Genomic DNA, 20486 nt, shown 5'->3' with positions numbered 1-20486 from the left:
TGTGAGATGAGCCTTCAGGATGTGGCTCAGTATCAGCACTGCTGCTTCAGAGGCGGCCATCTTTAAACCACTAAACTTTGATGATGATGTTGGAGCACAGCACCGTTAACTAGATGTTCTGATATCAAATTATGCAACCCAACCACAGTTAATTATCATCTCTGTGCTTTTCTATAGGACGATATGAAAGTTCCCATCACATTCAAGTTGAATCATTGGTGGTGCCTTTTATAATTATTCTGTGAGAATAGATTAGAGGTTTAAAGCTAAACATTTTATCTTCCTAGTCTGGTAACAGTAGGAAGGAACAGCAGTAAAAATGTAGAAAATAATGAAAAAGAAATTGTTTTATTTCTGAAAATAATTCAAAACATTTGATTACCAGCTATAAGCATGAAGGGCAAAACCCTTTGATTAGTAAAACATGTTAGAAATTTCTCATGATTCTGGCATGCAGACAAAAAAATTTGTGGTAATTCAAAAAAGCCTAAAAAAGGAAAAGTTTAGCCTGACCTGAAGTCAGATGGACAGGATGTATCCATTATCCAAACCTCAGGCAGATTTAGCTCCAACATGTTTCTTCTAAGATTTGGAGTTTCCCAGCCAGGATTGTATCTGATGGCAAGGAGAGCTTCCCGACCTCCAAAGAGTTGGAGCTCATCACCATGGATCAGCTGTCAAAAAATCTACTGAAACATGCAAAAAAGGAATTGTTTAATTGCTATAATGCCAATATTCAATATGATATTCCCATTGATTATTGCAGTTTATGAATAATTGTTTTTTCAAAATAAAATGTTAAAAATTTGGGTAAATTAAAATAATTTTAAATAATTTTTATGACATTTACTGATGATTTTCCCAACACTTCTCTCCATAACTGTGAGAACAAGAATAAGCAAAACAGTAGTGTCTTTTAAAATAATAAATGACCAAAGTAACTCCAGCATCCAACTGTTTTACTTAATGTTGGCATCATTCTCACTAATGTAGTTTATGACCCACTTATCTGAACTTAACAGAACTACAGGGAGCACAAAGTCTGGTGGAAACAACACAATCATGTTCAAATGGCTCATCTCTCTGAGTCAGGTATGAACTGGAAAGCAGCTCTGCAACACATCAAGCAGGACAGAGGATGAGCAGTCTGATCAGCAAACAAAAAAAATGAAATATTCACTCTTCAGAGGCACACTGTCTATGATTTATCTAGGCCATGTACGTGTTAGTGTGTAGCCGGAGGCGGCCCTTCCCCTAGGTGTCCAACCACAAACTGGGGACCAATAACATGCAAACCACTGACTGCTGTAAAGGCAGACGTGTCTCCAGGTCAAAGCTACATAAAAAAAATAACTTGAAAGTCCTACTCCACTATCGCAGTCAGGGTGTGTGTTTCTGCTTGCATGATGTGTACAAGCAGGGTCGCCGCTCAGCAGACGCCACGGTGCCGACTCACACTCGCTTCTTTTGGAAGGAATTTGCATTAAAAAAAAACAAAAAACACGCACATATTTGCCAAAAAAAAACACGAGCTCACTCCTTAGGAACTGAAAATAAACAAATCAGAACAGCTGCTGCATTTCAGGGTTTATTTAGCAAAAGGGATAACAGACTAAGGTTTTATTTAAATGCATGCAAATGTTCACAGAGTTCAGGATGTCAGAGTAGCGAGAGAAAAACAAACTATATTTGCATGTGTGGGCTCTGACTAGACAAGAGGTTTTAACATCCTAGAGAGCTACAATCAGTTTTAGATGGCTCTATTCACTCCTGACCCCTCCCTCTGAAGCTGCAGTGGAATGTGAAGTGTTAAGCTCGACTGCGCTCCGAGGCGTGTGCAAACCTTGTTAATACAGGCCTCCGCTCACTAGGGATCATGGCCAAGAAGATGCCGACATAATGCATTACTCCTCTGGCAAGAACCCCTGCTCTTTTCTCTATTTCTAGGACGGTTGGCTTTTTTACCTGGAAAATGTTTAACCCTTTTCAGCTTTAAAAAAGGTTGGAGGATGGTGTGAAGATCAGGAAGCAGCTCTACAACCTTCATCATCATCATCATTCCTTCTATATTATAGTTGCTTACCCTTTATTGAGCTCAGGAGGGCCAGTGGAGCATGTGTGCCCTTTTCCAGTAATATCCTGCTGCACAGTCATCCACTTATTCATACTGACACGTTAAAGGTGTCGTGTGAAAACGTGTTTCTTAATTCTGGACTGTAAATTGTGCAGCTGGAGGGGAATTTGTTGCTCAAGTTTAGAAAAATAACTTTAAATCAGGATAATGGTGTTTGTGGGGATAAACTGTGCTTACCACTAATATAAGAAACATTTTCCATGTAAAGTTGTTCAAAGTCAGCCGTGCTTATGTAACCCAATCCAAGTCATGGCCTGCACGTGCAGAGAGATCCAGGAATTTAGTCAAAACTTGGCAAACAAGAGCATAGAAACAGATGGTCGAGGAATGAAATTTAAGGCAAAATATTTTTAAAATATGTTTGACAAGAGTAAGTATTTTTTGCCATTAAAAGTGTCATCACACAATTCACACCCATATCTAACATTTTAGGCACCAGCTGGATCTGGAAATATGAGATATAGTAAAAAAAAGGAAAGTATGTTAATATCTCAGTAAAGATTGTAACATTCTGATAGAAAACAGTGTTTTATCAATGTTTTTCTTTCATTGAGTGATGAATTGCATAAATTCTGTCTGCAACTTTTGCCACATTTTCTCATGTAAGCAAAGTCTCTTGTGGAGAAACAGAGGAAACTTTTTAAAACTTTTTCATCTTTTACATCTTACACCGGATATTTATATGCCTCGTCAACTCCATGGCTACAAGAAAAATAGCTACAGAAAAATACAAATGAATTCAGCATTGGTTTGAAGTTTTCTATGCTTTCAAAAATCATTAGGAGTAGATTAGTTGAGTATTTTACTATTTTTAGGAAGTAATATCCTGAAAGAGTTTGATAATGCAATTAGGGATGAAAAGACCAGAATGTCACACAATAATGATTCTTATTGATCAGAAATCATTTCTGAAAGCTGAACTCTTTGTAAGGAGCTGATGTGTCATCTCTGGTGAGCCGAGAAGGAATCAGGGAATTTTACTGGCTGATTTAAATTTGAATTTTTTAACCCCATTCATCTTGATTCCTCGTCTGTCTGTGACCGATGGTAAACATCCCACTGATTGCAGAAGCATTTTGGTTTCCCAGTGCAATCCATTGGATGTTAATCATACACCAGCTAAAGCCACAGAGTTCATCTAATTAAAGGTGCAGCTGCAAACAGCACAACATGTAGGTATGACTGGGCACATCCAAGCTTTGGAAGGATGCCTGAGCTAAAAAAAGGACACATCCTAGGTGTGTGATTACCAAAACAGACACAAAACAAAAAGGAAGAAATGGAACTAAAACACAACTTCAAAAATACATGATTAGACACCCAAACTATTTTACTAGAGCTGCTGATGACTTGATTTTTTTCTTATCATAACCGAAAACTACAAACTCCAATTTCCAAGTTTGTCACTGAATGCACCATCACCAGGCAGCTCTAAAATGCAACAAATTAACTATTAACTATTGACTATTGAGTTGGTACATACAATGTGTACACAACCGTTTAATGATCCATATAGGTGAGGAAACTGTTAATTTATGACTAAGATGTAGGCGGTGCTGAAATCATTACCAGCTGCACAGAAGAAACTGAAGACAGGGTTAAAGGTCAGTTTGAGTATGGAGAGAAAATCTGTTAGTCAATAAGTTTGGTCTGAGTTCGATTAAGGAGAGTTAGCTTTCAGGATGGATCCTACATGCTCTCACATACGGCAAAAAGAAATATACACCAACCAACACGGCTGATCTGTAATGCTAGCTGTGCTAATAGCTAAGATAAGCAGGTTTAAAGTGTAAATTCTGTAATAATTGCATAACCTTTTAAAAACACAAACTAAAATCCTTTTTCTTTATACAGGAAGATTTGAAAAATGTTTTCAATGCTGCTGTATTGTCTTATATTAGTTTTCTTAAAGATAAATGAAAAATAGCTAAAATCAACATCAGCTGGTTAAAGAGGGGGATCTGAAATTGCCCACAAAACTGTTAGGTGCATCTGTAAAAGCTGGATCTGCATTACAATCATAAATCATCTGGTAGCTGAAAAAATTTAGTTGATGTAAAAATATAGCATGCTTCAGGAAATGCCTGAATCCAAACCACATGATTATTGCACAACTGCTGGGTTTGCGCAGCCAGTTTAGCCCATTAAGGCTGGTTAGAGAATAACGGGTTTGCATTTTTGAGGTCACCTCGGATTTGAGAGGGTTAAATTGGTAGAATGCATCTCGTAAAAGATGAAAAATGCAAACAGTCCCTGCAGGGAAGCATGTAAAAAGAGGCTGATATAGGAAATGAACTGAGAGTGTAAAAAAGGAGGACTTTGGGGCCATTTTCCCTGCATCTGTGTGTTCATGCAGATATCCTTTCAGTAAATTTACCTGAGTGAAAGACATCAGGGTAGCAGCACTGCAGTGTTCCTGGAAAGAATAATGCTCCAACAGCAGAAAACAGTGTAGACAAGTGGGGGCAGCTCTTTCAAGGCAGCTGATAACATTTTACATTTTGGAAATACTGGTTTTCTTGTAATCATTTCCCTATTTGGTCCTGGAGTTTCCCTTCACTGCGCCAAGAAAGGTGATAACAACTGATTGATGGATTAAAAGGGACCTGGAGAGCTCGGTTATACAGCACTATGCAAACATGTATTTAAAGAAGTTTCTTAAAAAAGGCTTATTTAAGCAAAGAAATTTAAGGTTCTAAGTTTCCAACTTACTTTATCCATTCCTGAAGGAATTGCACCTATCAGCTTTTTTCTTATATTTGCTCAATAGCATCACTCCCTCTGTTGCGGTTCTGGATGAGGAGTTTTTGAATTATAGAGCTGCTGAAAAACTACGAGAGCTTCTGTTTTTAAAATTTACTATCAATGTAGAAAATACACAGTGATACATTACATTAATGAAAGGAGAATAAAATCACGTAACTGATGAAGAAAAAGAAACAGAAGGTAATGTGTTTTAAAGAATGAGTATTATTAACCATGTGTGTGAGAGTGTATGAGCAAAGGTGGTGATATGAATGATATTATCAATACTGACTGCAGGCTGACTGCTGATTATCTTTTATATGCATTACAAACCGTCCATGGTACATTACGCAGACGACTACACCTGCAAATCCCAGAATGCACTAGAGCAGAAAGCACACTTTGTGCTCGAACTTCAGCAGTTCAAACTCTTTCTCTCTTGCTACTTTGTTTTGCACATTCAGTCCAAAACTGAAACTCAGTGGAGGGAGTGTAGGTGCCTTCCTTCCTGGGAATCTGCACGAATGAGCTGCAGAACGTCGACCGGAATGTCTGGCATTCCCGCCTGGAACTTTTGCCCCTGTGACCCGATCTTCAATAAGCAAGACGCAATAGATGGATAGCTCTGACTGTCAGATAAGATGACTGAACATGTTTTAAGCCAAGGGTGTTTAAAGTGTGAGCCAGGGGACATTTGCGGCCCTCAAAGGGATTTTGTGCAGACCTTGACCACAAATAAATAAATAAAAATTGCACAAAATTGGTTTCCAGCTTAAAGTTGGACTTTTTAAACTTTGCTGAAGAAAACAATCTCGGTTAAACTCGGCTTAATAAAGCAAGATGTTTTACGAAGAACGAGCGACCAACATCCCGTTTTTCTCACTGAGGATACTAAAAATCCAGACAAAGACAGAATAAAACACTTAGCATTTAGGATGTTGTGTATATTTATGTTTTCTACAGAAATCAGACTTCTTTATTTTATTAGAATATTTGTCTATTGTTGTAGGAGAAATGTTTGCAAAATTAGAAATACAAATCTAGCATTTTTAATTCAAATAGAAGGAAATATGAACATTTTGTGTCTTTCAATTGCTTTCAATAAGAACATTTTGGGCCATGTGGGGAAATATTTGAACACTGCTTTTTAAGCAGTTCACTCAGGCTTTAAATTTAAATCAAAAATGTCCTACATAGGTCTAAAATGTATTAAGTTTTTATTTTCTGCAGCTGGCACATTTGCCAGTTGCTACCTAAACATTATGGAATCCAAACAAACAAATAAATTTCATAGACAAAATTATTACAACTGTAATAATACACTTTTTGTAAATTTATTAGCAGCAATATAACACTGTGGGACGTAAACCAGGAGTCAGTTATACCAAGGCGGTTGTCCATTCTGTACCAGAGTATACACTTGATTTTCTTACTGGTGCTGTAACTGAAAAACAAACAAAAATAACTACAGAACAAACCTTTGCTCGCTGCCTCAAACAGGTCTGTGTTGCATCATGAAGGGCAACTTCTTTATAACATGGTTGAGTGTTTTAAGATTCCACTGGAATTAAAGCTCTGCATTAAATAAGTCTACCTCTGTATTATACGAAGATGTGCAGTGTGAGGTTTCTGAAACAAGAGGGTCGTAAAAAGGCCACGTAAATCAAGTGCAAGGCCAGAACTGTGGAAGCAAAGACAGCAGTTGCCATGCCTACAACATGCATGTGAAAAACAGAGTCTTGCATTTACATAAGCTACAAGGCTGCACGGCTTGCACCTTCCCATTTCCTGATTTACCAGGCCGGAGAGCAGTCTATAGTAACCTGAGGTTACAAAGCTGCTCTGCGAACTGCAGTACCAACCCACACATTGTCTCTGTAGCTAAAGATATTATTTAACTGAAGCACTTTAAATCACAGCTTAGTCGTTAAGATAAAAACTGCATTCCCCTCGCCGCCCCACCATCCTCTCTCTTCTTACTCTCTAGACAGCTACGTCACTCCTGGTTTTGCTCTGCAGTGCCCTTTAGTGCCTCGGCCACTGAAGCACAAATACCACTCACTCAGCACCCGAGCTGCAGTGAAAAAGCCATTATCTACATTAGGGAGCACAAAAATGTCACCGACACCAGTGGAAAAGGCATTACCTTGCACAGCTTGCTCCCCTTAGGCCTGGAAGGTTGGAGTTCACAGTGAAGTGCAAACTGCACAGCAATGGGACAGAAAGAGTGCAAACATACAGAACACACTTTGTCCTACAGCGCTGCGCTCCTGCAGATAAAAAAACATTTACTGGAAATTAATTTGAGTTGCGCTGCAAACCTCAGATACACCTTTTACTGTTATTTAGCACATAAATAAAACAGCCAGTTTCACTGCTTCCACTTTTATCTTTACAGCATATGACACCTATACGCTGCAGTGGTCGAAACACAGAAATTAATTTAAATTTCAATTATAACCAGGCTGGCTTTTGTGAGAATAGCTCCTGCTTGCCTTAACAAAACCATGACAACCAACTCTCAACGAACTGCGGCATTATTACAACACTTTGAGGTGAGACTCTAGTCTTATGTTGCAATTTGTGGTAATCAAGCATGAGGCCTCAAACACGTCCTTAATTACTGGTCACTGTAAACACTAGCCTTCTGTAAAGCTCCACATTATTTCACTAACTTTACTGTAGATTAGGAGTCCATTCTGTTAGTTCTCGCAGAATGATGGAGGCAATCTGTCATTTGGATTGTTTTACAATATTATTCTGAAAGCACTTCTATGAATTAGGAAAGATTTAAAAATAAACATCTTTATTAGGAGAATTGCTGTGGTTTCACATGAAAGCTACCATAAAGCAAACATTTATTTTTTTTGTGCAAAGGAGATTATCTGGAATCAACAAGAGAGCCAGATGGTAAGATGCTTTGTGAATTATTGGTTTAAAAAATAAAAATAAATAAAAAATGCTGATCTTGTGCATTTAACAGACTGGTGTAAAAGGACAGAAACCAAATAGTTGATTGGCTCTCCACAAAGCTTACCTGCTTTCAAGATTAACTGCATCATATGCAACAGTAAGCCAGTTTAGTAACACGCAAGAAGTCAAACTATTCTGTGTTTAATTGTTTTTGCAGCAGAAAATGAACTATAGTAACATTAAAAAGTACCGTGAACATTAGAAATTACCGTGATTTATTGCAAGGAACAAATCACGGTAATTTGTGTGGATTATGTGGATCTGTAAATTCACAAACAGGTTTTCCTCAATGACTGAAGTGGAGAACATTATGCATTTAATTTGGCGAAGCACAATTAACTTCCAGGCTCATTCAGACAGACAGTGCACATCCCATCCTGTCAGAGCGCAACGCTCTCCAGCTTCGTCACATTTTCAGCCTCAAGAGAAACTGAAGTAAAACCAGATGCTTGAAGACAGAAAACGAGAAATAGTTTCAGTTTATCTTGTATTTAGCAGATAATTTAATACTTTTATTCCTTTTATTGTGTTGTTTTCCCACTTTTAGCATCTCCTTCCTGCTCTTTGCTCTGAAGTATTTTGTTGACTTTGACTAGTCTTTGCATTGCTGATGGAAAAATTTATCCCTCACAAAAATAATAAAATAAACAAAACTCAGGCAAAATTTTCCAAAACACCTACAGTACTTCTGTCACAGCTCTCCCTACGTTTGAGATTACATCTTCCTTGTTTCAGCTTAGTGGATCAATGCATCATCAAGGGCAAAGGGCCTGATGTGATCTGATGCTAGAAATAGGACAAAGGCCTCACTTTTCCTTTGAGAGCAAATCACTGCAATCCTGGCCTCCTGCCAGGGAGTAAATTGCTGGGTAATATCATCCCACTGTGGCTAGACAGATCCACTGAGGTTACAGAGTACTGCTGTCAGGTCACGCTGTCAGAACCTCTCACCAGAACCAATTTGTTAACTATTGTACTGTCACATCAGGATGCATATAGCTATGAAAAAAGACAGGGGTATATGCTTGGATTTTAGTCAGAGATGCACGACATCAACATCGGTATATTACATTTTTTATATATTTCTTTAAACAAGATGAGTTGGACATATTGGACATCGATATTGGCCCAAACTTTCTTACCACTGCATTCCTAATTGTAATAGATCATGAGATGGACATCAGATACAACAATACACATTGGAATGAAAGTTCAGAGAATTTATGGTCTATATTTATTATGTGATCTCATCTTAATTTACAAAGAACATCCCAAAGACTCACTGGAGCAGCGTCCTCTGGAAAGAAAAAACAAACAAGCTGGAGGACTTGGTCAATAACATACTAAAGAAAGTCATGTTTGCAAAGTCTAACTTCCAGTTCAGCTCAAAATTAAATCAAATTCCTGGCCTATTTAGAGTCTGAAGTACTTTCAACCAAGAAAAAAATACAAAACAAAAAAAATAGTATCATTTCATCTTCAAAAATGTGATGTCAAATATTATCCATACCTTTCTCTATAATCAATTAAAAAAATCTTTATGATATCACAGTAATCTGGCCTTTCTCATCAGCGTTTTGCATGTTTCCACTGGCATTTTCACAACTTGTCCTTGGTGATACGCTATAAGTCTTTAAGGCTGGAAGGCCTCTTTGCCATCACCCTCATTTTAAGCCCCTCCACAGATTCTCCATGACATTCAAACCTAGACTCTTGTTAGGTCACTCCAAAATGCTAATATTACCTTGCATCTGAAGAAAAAAAGGGCAGTAAAATTTAGGATTACATTAAACCTCAACCTTTTATGGGTTTGAATAATCTCGGGCACTATCTGTTTTTGCCAGTCTCAAACTGCAGCTGAGGAACGACAGCTGACCTTTAGCTAAGCTTGTAGCTAAAGGTCACTTTTAAGCTTGTACGCAAAAGTGTGTGCATCTCACACCTTTGACGTCCTGAAGAGGCAGACAGGATGGAGCTAGCTCATTAGCTCTGCAGCATCTTTGACCAGGACCATAGAGCTAACCTCACTAGCCCTAAAAATCCTCAAACACAGACTCACTCAGTGGGGACAACTATTCAAAGCCACTGTCAGGCTCCAGAAACATCAGTTGGATCACTAAGGACTGACTCTCCTGCCCTCTGTGCTCTCTTGCAAAAGTTGCTGCTCTCTCTCCCCATCAGGTCAGGTATCTCCCATGGCTGAAGCAGATAACAGCAGCCATTATCAGATTCCCAGCATTTAAGTAGGAGCTTGATATTGATCGCTGCAGCGCCTGGTTACAACTGCCCTCCTGGCGTGGTATCTGGGGACAAGGTCTTCTAACCCACACACACACACACACACACACACACACACACACACACACACACACACACACACACACACACACACACACACACACACACACACACACACACACACACACACACACACACACACACACACACACACCTCAACAGCAACACATTACCATCATTAAACCCAGCATCATATTCAGTTATAAAATTGAACTGATTGCAAAAACATCTAACAACTATTGACACAAATTTAACTCCAATAACCAGAATTTTTTATGCTTTGTCATGTTATAACCAAACCCTTTAATGTATTTTATTAAAGGGGAGGTATTATGTATTATTTTTAGCTTTACATTATGTTAAAATGTTATTCTCTCATCAAAAACATACCTGGAGTGTTGCTTTGATTCTTTTATGCATGTTTGAGAAATCCTTGAATCTCCCATGGCAACCATTTGGGGGTGTCTAAACGCTTACTCTCACAAAGCACCGCCCATTTCCACAAAGCTTCTCCAGCAGAGTTTCCCCACTCAGCTCCTCCAGACCAGCAGCAGCAGCAATTAGCAAACACTGTGTGTCTACATTTGCTGATCATACAAAGTACTTCTAAGTTCAACGCTCCAAGGAAGTCATGTTTGATATATTCAGCATTTTTGTAACACCTGGAGGTGTTACAAAAGCTTTATAAGCTTTGGCTGGGTGTTTATGTTCACTTTCCTGCTGCTTGGTGACATTTTTCCAGCCTTCAATCGGTTTTCCCTCCAAGATTGCATTTAACCTGATCCATTTTCTCACCAGCTCTGAAAAGCTTCCCTCTCCCTGCTGAATAAAAGCATCCAAACTATATTTTCAGATAATAAACTGAACGGAGATTTTCAAAGTGTGGGGTATTGTTTTATCACATAACCTGCTTTAACTTTGCCACAACTTCCTTCCTGACCCGTTTGTTGTGTTCCTTTGTCTTCAAGATGCTGTTTATTCTCAGATTTCTCTAATTCTTCCGAGTTTCCTACTTTTAAGTGCACTGGAGTAGCCTTCAGGGTTTCACCAACTCAAAATTAATCAAACATTTTTATTAAGAGAAGTATGTGGTCCATAATAATCAAAAACAGACAGACAAGTTTGTAGCGAACGTATCTCTGTTGCCAGCCTCACATACGTTAACAACAGAAGTGAACCACTGTTGAAGACAAACGTCATCCAGCAAACTGACAATAAATTTGCACTTACAAACATAGTTAGCTAGCAAAGATGTATTAACAGCTAGTTACCGGTAGCCTCAACTGCATCAAGTCACAAAACACGATGAGGAGCTCTCCGTGCGACTCAAACTTTTGCCTAACAGAAAAATCCTCTGAGAAAAAAACGATACTAAATAGTCCTGCCACAAGAAAATGAAAACCATAGATTAATGTATTTAAGGCTAACTAACATTTGAATAAATTTGGTACATTTTGAGGCCTTAATTTTAGGTACATGAATTTAAAGCTCTATAACAATGTGCAGACACTCTGGTTACGCCTTATTTTGTTTTGGTTTATCGAATCAAATTGCCAAAACTTACATACAAAATATATGGTTGGTGATTCATAAACAATTTCAGGAAATTTATGAAAAAAACAACTACAAAATAAATGCAAAAGAACCATAGAAATTTAACTGTGCTTTGAGCAAACTCCTGTTTGCGTAGCTTCTTAGTTTTGCATACTGCACTTCTTTCTAATGCTGCACTGGAAAATACATTTGTTTACTAGATACTGCTGTTTTCTATTTACAGAAAGATTAGTTTTATTTTACCATCACATTTTAACATCTTTGCCCATTCTGGTCCCTTTTCAAAGAAACCCTGTTTTAAATCCACTCTCAGCTCTCCCTCGGCCTGAGCACATTGTTCTGAGCTGAAAGAAGAAACTGCATGCTCTTACAACACTTGTCCCTAAAGAACCAGGCCAGATAAAAGGAGACGCTACATGAGAAGGAACATTTCCTGGTCCTCTGCCACATGATGGGAAGTAACAGAGAGGAGGAAACGGGATCATGTTTCAGGCCTGGACAAAGAAACGCAGAGCGGGAGGGGAGGAAGGCTGACGCAGTGATTTTGAGGGAGTGTTTTTGGATGTACCAGCCTGTGGATATTTTTGTTGATATATAAGCAGATCAGATGACTACAGGCACTATTTGCATTGCTAATGCTTTTATTTTGTTTTGACAAATTACTGTATAGAGTGGCCAGACATTAAACCCCGGCCAGCCAATAAACTCAACAAGCTGTCATTGCAAATCCTACTAAAATTAACCAGCTGAGGAATGCTTCACAGAGCACAACTCTCTCTCTCTTTTTGACCTCAACCCAAAAAAATGACTCAAAATTTACATTAACAGATGAATTCTGATTTAATTTCATCTTCAGATGTTAAGCGAATAATTCGCTTATTTATAGGATATTTAACACTAATATGAACATTTAACGTTTGTTTTCTTATCTCCAAAAACACTTTGTTTTTACCCTCACTGTAACCAAATAAATTTAAGTATTTTTTTTTAATAATATTTCTTAAAACATTAAGTTAGACTCAAGATTTGGGCATTTTCTCGGCATTACAAGCTGCTATTGTATTTTTCTGCTTATGTCCATCGTATAAGAGACAAAACAAGGACTCATTTCCCTATAAATAAATAATTCATAACTAATCATTGTACACATACGGACATACAAATGTGGATTGGAAAAAGCAAAAACAAATTAACATCTTAAAATGACCACTACTGGCCAACGGAAGCAGTGCTGTCATCTGATACGTCTTTAAGCCAAAGAGTCAGAGGGAAAGTGAAATTCAACACGATTTGATTGTGATAAACAGTAAAATTGGTTGCATTCTGCACGTTAAAGTCTCTTAAAGAGTCACATCTATGTGCCGTTTTTCTGTCTTTGTTCGTGTCTCTGTTCCACAGATGTCACTTACCTTGACAGCAGCTGTGACTCCGTCCTCAGTCGTGCTCTGCCCGTTCTGTCAAATAAAGCAGACGTGAGAAGAATCAATGTGTGTGTCAGTGCATGAATCACACGAGCGTGCAAAAAGATGAGAGAGAGGGCAAGGAAGAGATACTAGGGAATATTTACAAGACTGTGTGGGTGGCAACAGTCCACTTTCCACCTCTGCAGAAAAACCTAATAATCTGAGGCTCACGCACAAGCGCACCCCTTTGTCCATCCTCAGCAGGCAGGACTTTTTGAAAGGTGTAATGACTGTTATTTGCAAAAATGATGTAGTACTTACGGCTTTGATTGATTTTTAGAATAAAATCACATTTGAAATGGAATAAATAGATTGCATTTTACTCTGGAACAACAAGATGAAGCTTGAAAAAAAAATTTTTAATGTAGACTTTAAATTCAAAACCCGAAGCAGCAACTGTGGTTCTAGATAGATTTAGGGACAATCCAAAGTGCAAGGTTTTTAAAGTACAAGGTGTGCAAGATGCATACTAGTTTAAGGAGATTGTCATAACAAAATGCGACACTATGATCATTTAAGCTAAACTTCTTCTCAGCAAAATTAGAAAGTATATCTGCAGTTGTGTAATTCTACCCTAAAAACACATCATGAAACGGATGACCTTCATATTGATGATTAGCAATTTTTGACATGAACTTAATATCTGAACATCTCTTCATAGAACTTGAAACCATTTTTAAATAAGAAATTTCCTACCCCACACATCAAGGCTTCCCAGTTTTGCTGCACTAACCTTTTGTTACAAATTGGAAGCCATCAAGTTAGACTGAAATTGTTTTCACAAGCTGACAGTCGTGCTGTCACTCATCATCAATGTAAAAAAAATATATACAAAATGATAGACACTTATATATACATGAGTCCTTGTTATTACAGAGGATCACTCCAGAGTCCACAGGAATGTGGCTAAATGTCAGGACAAGTGGAGTGACCTCCCAGCCCCCTTTCCGCCTTGGCTTTGTTTCCCACTGGAGCGTCCGTCGAGCTGGCTTCCTCTTCCTTCACATGGCACAGAATGAGACAGGCAGTCGGAGCAATGACGAGCAGAAGTTCTCAACATAAAATAAGAAATTCAAACCGTTTGTCAAGTGTGTGCAGTGGCATACCTCCGTTGGAATGAGGGTCAAAATCAAATTTAATCAAATTCCAGACACTTTACTTAACTTTCAATTTCCAATTTAACTGCATTTTTTAGTAGGATGCAAACAGCATTGGAGTTATCAGTCCAGTGGTGGAGATCCTGAAGTGTTTGCATATTTAGCCAGCAGCATCATCTTCACTTTACTGCTCAACACATTTCATCCTCATTAGCTCTGCATGGTTGATCTAAATGGCCCAGTTAGTGATGCTTCCCTCCCCAATGGACTTTGTCAACAAGTGCAAATGCATGCACACACACAAACAAGCAGCCACCAAAATACACTCAAAGTCAAATGCATTAACAAACAACTGGGATTTATGCTTCAGTGCTGCTGTCAGATGAGACGGAGAGAACTCCTCGTCCGACTCCCAAATGATCCAGGAGTAAATTTCAGGTCAGTGATGGCTTTCGTGTAATAGACGGATAAATCCATGTTTGATGATCAGAGAGGCGCTGCATTGTAACTAGGCAACCAGGAAATACAATAACCCTTGTTTTACTCCCTCCTCTAACTGCAACTCTAGCTGACTAAATTTCTCATAATCTCATCTGGCAGTCACTGTATCGACAGCTGCTGGTCGGTGCCAAAAAAAGACAAATAGCCACTTTGATTGTCTTTTCTCAGACCAACTGAGTGCTTTCTCACAAACAGAGAGAGCAACAGAGGTCGAACTACTCCATCTCTGCATCGCCTCAAAGAAACATGAATGCACAGGGGGGAGAAATCCTTCTTTAAGACGTTCGTCAGTGAGTGAGCTGCGTTATCGAACGCCTTGCCAGCTCTCCTCCTCCATTATCGCCGCTCTGTGTAGGTGTTCCTCGGCTGGTTCACACCCAGATTAGCTGAAGCAAAGAGTGAACACACTAATCAAGCGAAAACTCACACTCCAGTACTTTATGGTTACCTACTGACCACGCCTAATCAGCAAACATACTACACATTCCAACCACTAACTTTACTTTCTCCTATTTTTGTCTTTGCAGACTTGTTGGGCTTTGCACCTTAAGGACTTGTGCAGTCCTGCTTTACAAATTCACTTTTACTTTGAGAGTTTAGCAGAACATTTCAATTCAGAAAATGTTCTCTATTCAAAATGTAAACAATTTTGAAGATAATATTGTTTATTTTAATTTGCAGATTTAAAAAATCTATTAGTTTTTGCCCTAAAATTTTAATTAAAAGTGAAAGGCAGCTCTCTTTTTTGCTAGAGCTAAATTGAACTTCAAAAATAAGTCGACAAGTCATCTAAACATCCAAATGCAGGCGGTCCATTGCTATAAAATGACCACAAACTGAAGACTCACTCAAAGGTCTGCACAATGTCCTAGCTGACTAAAGCACAAATGAAAGGGAAGCAGATGAACTGCTCAAGGCTGGTTTGAGCAGAGGAAACAGAAAATTAATGCCAGTCATTGCACAACAATGTATCTACAGCTGGTGACGCTATAAACTGTTGACTGTTCTACAGGATCAGCAAATTTGTGTCCCCACTAAAAAAAAAACCTTAATCTAGAAATGCAAACTGATGCTCCTTTACCAGGATGAGACACTCTGTGGATGCAGTTCAGAGCAAATCCCACAACAACATGCGAATAGATAGACTGGAAAAGTGGGTGGAACTGTGTGGTACTCCAATTGTTCAGATCTTACCACATAGATGATGAATCTGCTCTGTCATTTAGCAGCACTAAATGGAGAGATGGAGTTCCTCAAGGCTCCATTCTTGGAACACTTTTAACGCCTACATGATCCATTTACCTCAGAATACGAAGGAGTACTACAACATTTCTCATCATATCATATGCTGATATGATTGAGAAAACAGAGTATCTTTAGTCAGAGGCTTCTTCGGAGCCGCTGTAATACAGACCGCTACAGGAGGTGTTTCCTGCCAACAGCCATCACCATCTTCAATAACTCTTTGAAAAATCGGAATTAATGAGCTGGAACAACATTTAATGTCCCTTTGGGATTAATAAAGTGTGTTTGAATTGAATTAAATTGAATTGATGACACACGACTCCAAATGTCTCCATCACCACATGACTCCAACTCCTTTAAGTCAGTAAGTAAGTGTGCTATAATATCAATTTAATGTCGAAAATACAAAAATCATTATCTTAAACTCAAGAAATGCAGAAATTGAGCATGCAGGATACCTAGGTGTTGTTAGGTAGGTAGAAAATAAGTTTCAACCCAGAAACTAGACTTTGCAGACAACAAGCAAAGAACGAGTGGTACAGTCGGCTCTGTTATTGCGATGCACAGCGTGATTATTCATGATGCTCCTCAGGCTCTCTTTGTGAACAGGCTGATTGCTTCGTCATCCATGTGAACCTTTTGCATTAAGTTTTTGATGGGCAGGTAGGAGTGTGAAGGTGACCAGTGGCCCTCTGACTCTTTGGATTTGCCGTTCAGTGAGGTGACACAGCAGTGCGTCTGCTGCAGCTAATGAATCAGTCTGAACTCTGTGTTGAACAATCTTCTCAATCAGGAGATCAGAATGACTCATGAATGGAGCTCGACTCAGAACGAACTCATAAATTACCCAAAACAAGCTGATGAGTTCAAAATATGCTAATAATATACAGATGGTTGTACTTTTGAAGAAATGATTGAATGATCAATAAGAATTTGATGCAGCAAGACAGAGCATTCAGTTATTTAGAAACTGTGCCATCCGGAGATCGTACCGTCTATTTAGAGTTGTGCAGCATGTGAGTTTTGCGAGTAGCATGTGGCAGCAGAGCAGATGGTAGTGGAGAGCCTGTGAAGAATGCTAAGTTTAATGCTGTGAAAATACCATGCCTTTGCCTGGGTCCAATAATTACGACTCACAGATCCATATTTGTGCGGTTCTTGTTGAAATAACTGCATGTTTACATTAGACGCGTGCATGAATAAGATGCTGTTTCTCCAACATAAAGCGTTTGCTTTGCGATTTTCAGCTTCTGTAATTAATTTGATGAGACAAATCAGTGCCTGGCAGCATGGAGTGCTTGCCATTTATCTCTGTCTCCAGCCTACCAGCCAGCTGCACGTTCTGGTTCCTGATGGCAGCAAGAGACAGCCCAGGGCTCAGATTGATAGAGAAGACTTAGGAGAAGTGAGACTGCAGGCCATGCCAGGGAACATGTTGGGGAGAGTGAAAAGGAGGGCTGGGTCACGAGAGCCCAACTAGTCATATGGACAGATGGAACAAGCAGGGATGCACTTTTGGATTAACTGGCAAGAAGATGACGGAGGACAAAACCAACCATGTGCACTAAAGCACAATTATCTGCAGGAACCCTGGACACATGCACAGAAAGTTGTTCAGGATCCGACAGCAGATGAGGAGCCTTTTTTTTTCCTGATTATGAACAGTGTGAGTGGTTTTGCTTGGAAGCCAAACAGGTTTCACAAATGGAAATTAGCTAAATTACCTTTTGTGCTTTATTCTGGGGCAAAGCGAGCAAGAGAAATCACACACAAATAGATTTGCCCACAGCCCAATTATTGATCGCTCAGCTACATCTGCTCTGAATTAACATATTCCCACAAATTACCTCTGATAACAGCGAGCAACAGTTAGGCTGTCCCTGTTTGAATTGAGCTGAAAGGCCCTCTAACATCTTTAGCAGCCATAATCTTTCCTAATGTTAAGTGAAATCCTTAGAAATAATGAATTGAGCTGATTCAACCTCCTATACTCTGCCACCTGAAAGCAATAGCCATACCTGGACTGATGTAAAATTATTGCCGTATGGTTACAAATATAAGATTTTGCAATATTTACACATAAATGTGAAATAAAAACATACAATGCGCGCTAAAATGATGACTGGCTGCAACAGGTGGGCGAAGGACCTAATGCTTTAAAAAGCCTGACAGAAGATTCTATCTGTCTGAAAGGGAAAGTCTTTCTTAACTTCTATACGTCTCTTGCAGAGTGCAAACCCCTCAGCTGCAATGTTGCAATTAAAAGAATGGCAAATTTTATTAAAAGTTTGGCTTTCATTCCATGTTCAGTTGTGCTTCAGCTAAATATCAGACTGTTTCTGATGTTTTTCTCCTGAAAATCACATGAATATGTATACATAATATTTATTTTTTTGAATTCCAGTTAATGAAAGCATTTTGTGCAAGTATTTGCCTAAACTATGCACCATATGGGTTCTATAGTTACGATCACCCAAAAGCAGAAAAACATCAACTCTACAGACTTCAGCATTTTACTGATCACAAGACATATTGTCATTGTGATTTTCTCCAGCTTATTCTCCAGATTTTGTAATCTGTCAGCAAATAAAAAATCTAAATGATCAATAAGTTGGAAAACTCAAGTTGTGTTAAAACAAATCCCAGCCTAAATGCTAAATTTATGTAAAAATCCCACATTTTGAGAAATGTTCAAAATCAGTTTGACGACATTTAAGTCACAATTCACTGAGAAAATAAACTGCAGCTTCAGTAACAGCTACATCAATCAGGCATAAACCAAGAAATGGGTTTCCTTTAAGATTTAGGAGGCCATAAACAAGCATTCCTCTGAGATTATAGTATTATATGGGCTTAATTTACAGTAATTCTATTGATTAAAATGTAGAAACTAAACTAAACTGACATCGATACAAAAGACTGCAGCTTCACATGGAAACCATGGGTGATTGCCAATTGGCAGAACAACGCATAATTAGGGCAGGAAGTCATAATAATATGCCTGATCTGTACATAAATGCTAACATGAACAGGAAAGATTTTTGTGTGAATTCACACCGAAAGTTCTGGAAACCGACCAGGAACCTACATGAGCTTAGAAATGTTTTTTTTTCTGAGGTGGAGAATCTCTGCAGTCTCATTCCAGTGAGCCGAGCTGCAGGTTTAAATTTGGTCCTGAGGTGAATAATATGACCGAGAAACGCGTCCTTTTATAAAAACAGGGCAGAATATTTGTGAAACTTTTATGTCAGCTTCACTCAGCTTAATCTCATCCGGTTTATTTCAACTTTCATTCACAGCTGAGCAGCAGAAGGACGCAACTTCACTCAACACTGAGACACTTTTTAATGCTCAACACTTTTTAGACTGAATGAAATGAGTTCACGTTCTTTAAATGGAACCTCGCGATTTGGACTAAAACTAGCCACACATGTGCAAAGCAAACCATTAATTTCACATGTCCTTACCTCTGTATCCAGCTGCACCAGCTCCACTGTGGGCCATGGCTCCGCGATTTGTGCAAGAGGCATTTTGGCAGGAATTTGATTCTTTACTCTTAGTTTCCCCTGAGCTGCTGGAGTGTGACTGTGCTCTCGTCAGAGTTGTCCGTGTCGCTCTTGTCAAGTGCAAGTTCCAGAATGCCCTGGTTCAGGTCCCAAGTCCCAACAGAGCGCAGATTTAACAGCACTTTGTTCTCCGCTCAGAGCAGGAGAGGAGAGGACGCGCTGCAGCAAGTAGCTTTCCTAAACACTGATCTGATCTAATTTTGGAGCCTGTTGGTCTGCTTAGTTGCTTTTTTGGGGTGCGCAAACAGTTTTTCCTTCCAGGCGAGCGCGTCGAGGGAGCTGAGGCGTTGCATGAGAGGAGCGCAGCAGCAAGCAGGGGGCTAATCCAGGCTCCTTTAATTACCAGCGCGGCGCACTGAGCCTAATGTCACACCGAGGAATCACAGTCAGCCTCTCTCTCTCTCTCTCTCTCTCTCTCTCTCTCTCTCTCTCTCTGTCTCTGGCGTCTTTGCAGTCGACGTCGTCTCGGATCTTTGCGTCCTCCTTGGTGCGCGCGTGTGTGCTTTCTCCCGGTCAGGAAAGGAAGGAAGGCTTCCCGGTGTTATGCCCAAAAATGCATGCCTGCCGAGAATTGCATCCCCTGTCGCGGGAGCGCGCATCTTTCTAAACTCTCGCATTTTAATGAGGAAACGGACTGAAATATGACCGAAGACGAAACTTTTAAAGATATTCGTAACAATATCACGTTTCTTAAACATGTCAGCCTTAAAACGATGGGTTTTATATCGCAGATTAATTGAAATAAATACGGTTTTTACACATTTATTGAGACAAATGAGTCGAACGTTTTTCAGTCCGTGTCTGAAGAAAATGCTCTCCGCATTTGGTTTGAAATTTCCCGATTTTTCTTTTAACATCATATTAGCTTAAAGTATTACAAAACAGAGGCCCATTATGTAGAACATTTTAT

General features: G+C 39.1%; 1 protein-coding gene across 1 annotated transcript in view; it reads right to left on the bottom strand.

Moving 5' to 3' along the window:
- Positions 1–20100, bottom strand: part of LOC102235687 (ribosomal protein S6 kinase alpha-1) — a 50186-nt gene extending 30086 nt beyond the window's left edge. Inside the window, exons 1-2 of the mRNA XM_023352775.1 lie at positions 19478–20100; positions 13114–13158 (exon numbers count right to left, since the gene is read on the bottom strand). Coding sequence (XP_023208543.1) covers positions 13114–13158; positions 19478–19540 — 108 coding nt within the window. The 5' untranslated portion in view covers positions 19541–20100. The remainder of the gene's footprint in view (positions 1–13113; positions 13159–19477) is intronic.
- Positions 20101–20486: the final 386 nt, after the last annotated feature.

This window comes from Xiphophorus maculatus, chromosome 19 (assembly GCF_002775205.1).
Source record: "Xiphophorus maculatus strain JP 163 A chromosome 19, X_maculatus-5.0-male, whole genome shotgun sequence".
Taxonomy (NCBI): domain Eukaryota; kingdom Metazoa; phylum Chordata; class Actinopteri; order Cyprinodontiformes; family Poeciliidae; genus Xiphophorus; species Xiphophorus maculatus.
The sequence above is the reverse complement of the archived record's forward strand: the minus strand, read 5'-3'. Positions and strand labels throughout refer to the sequence as shown.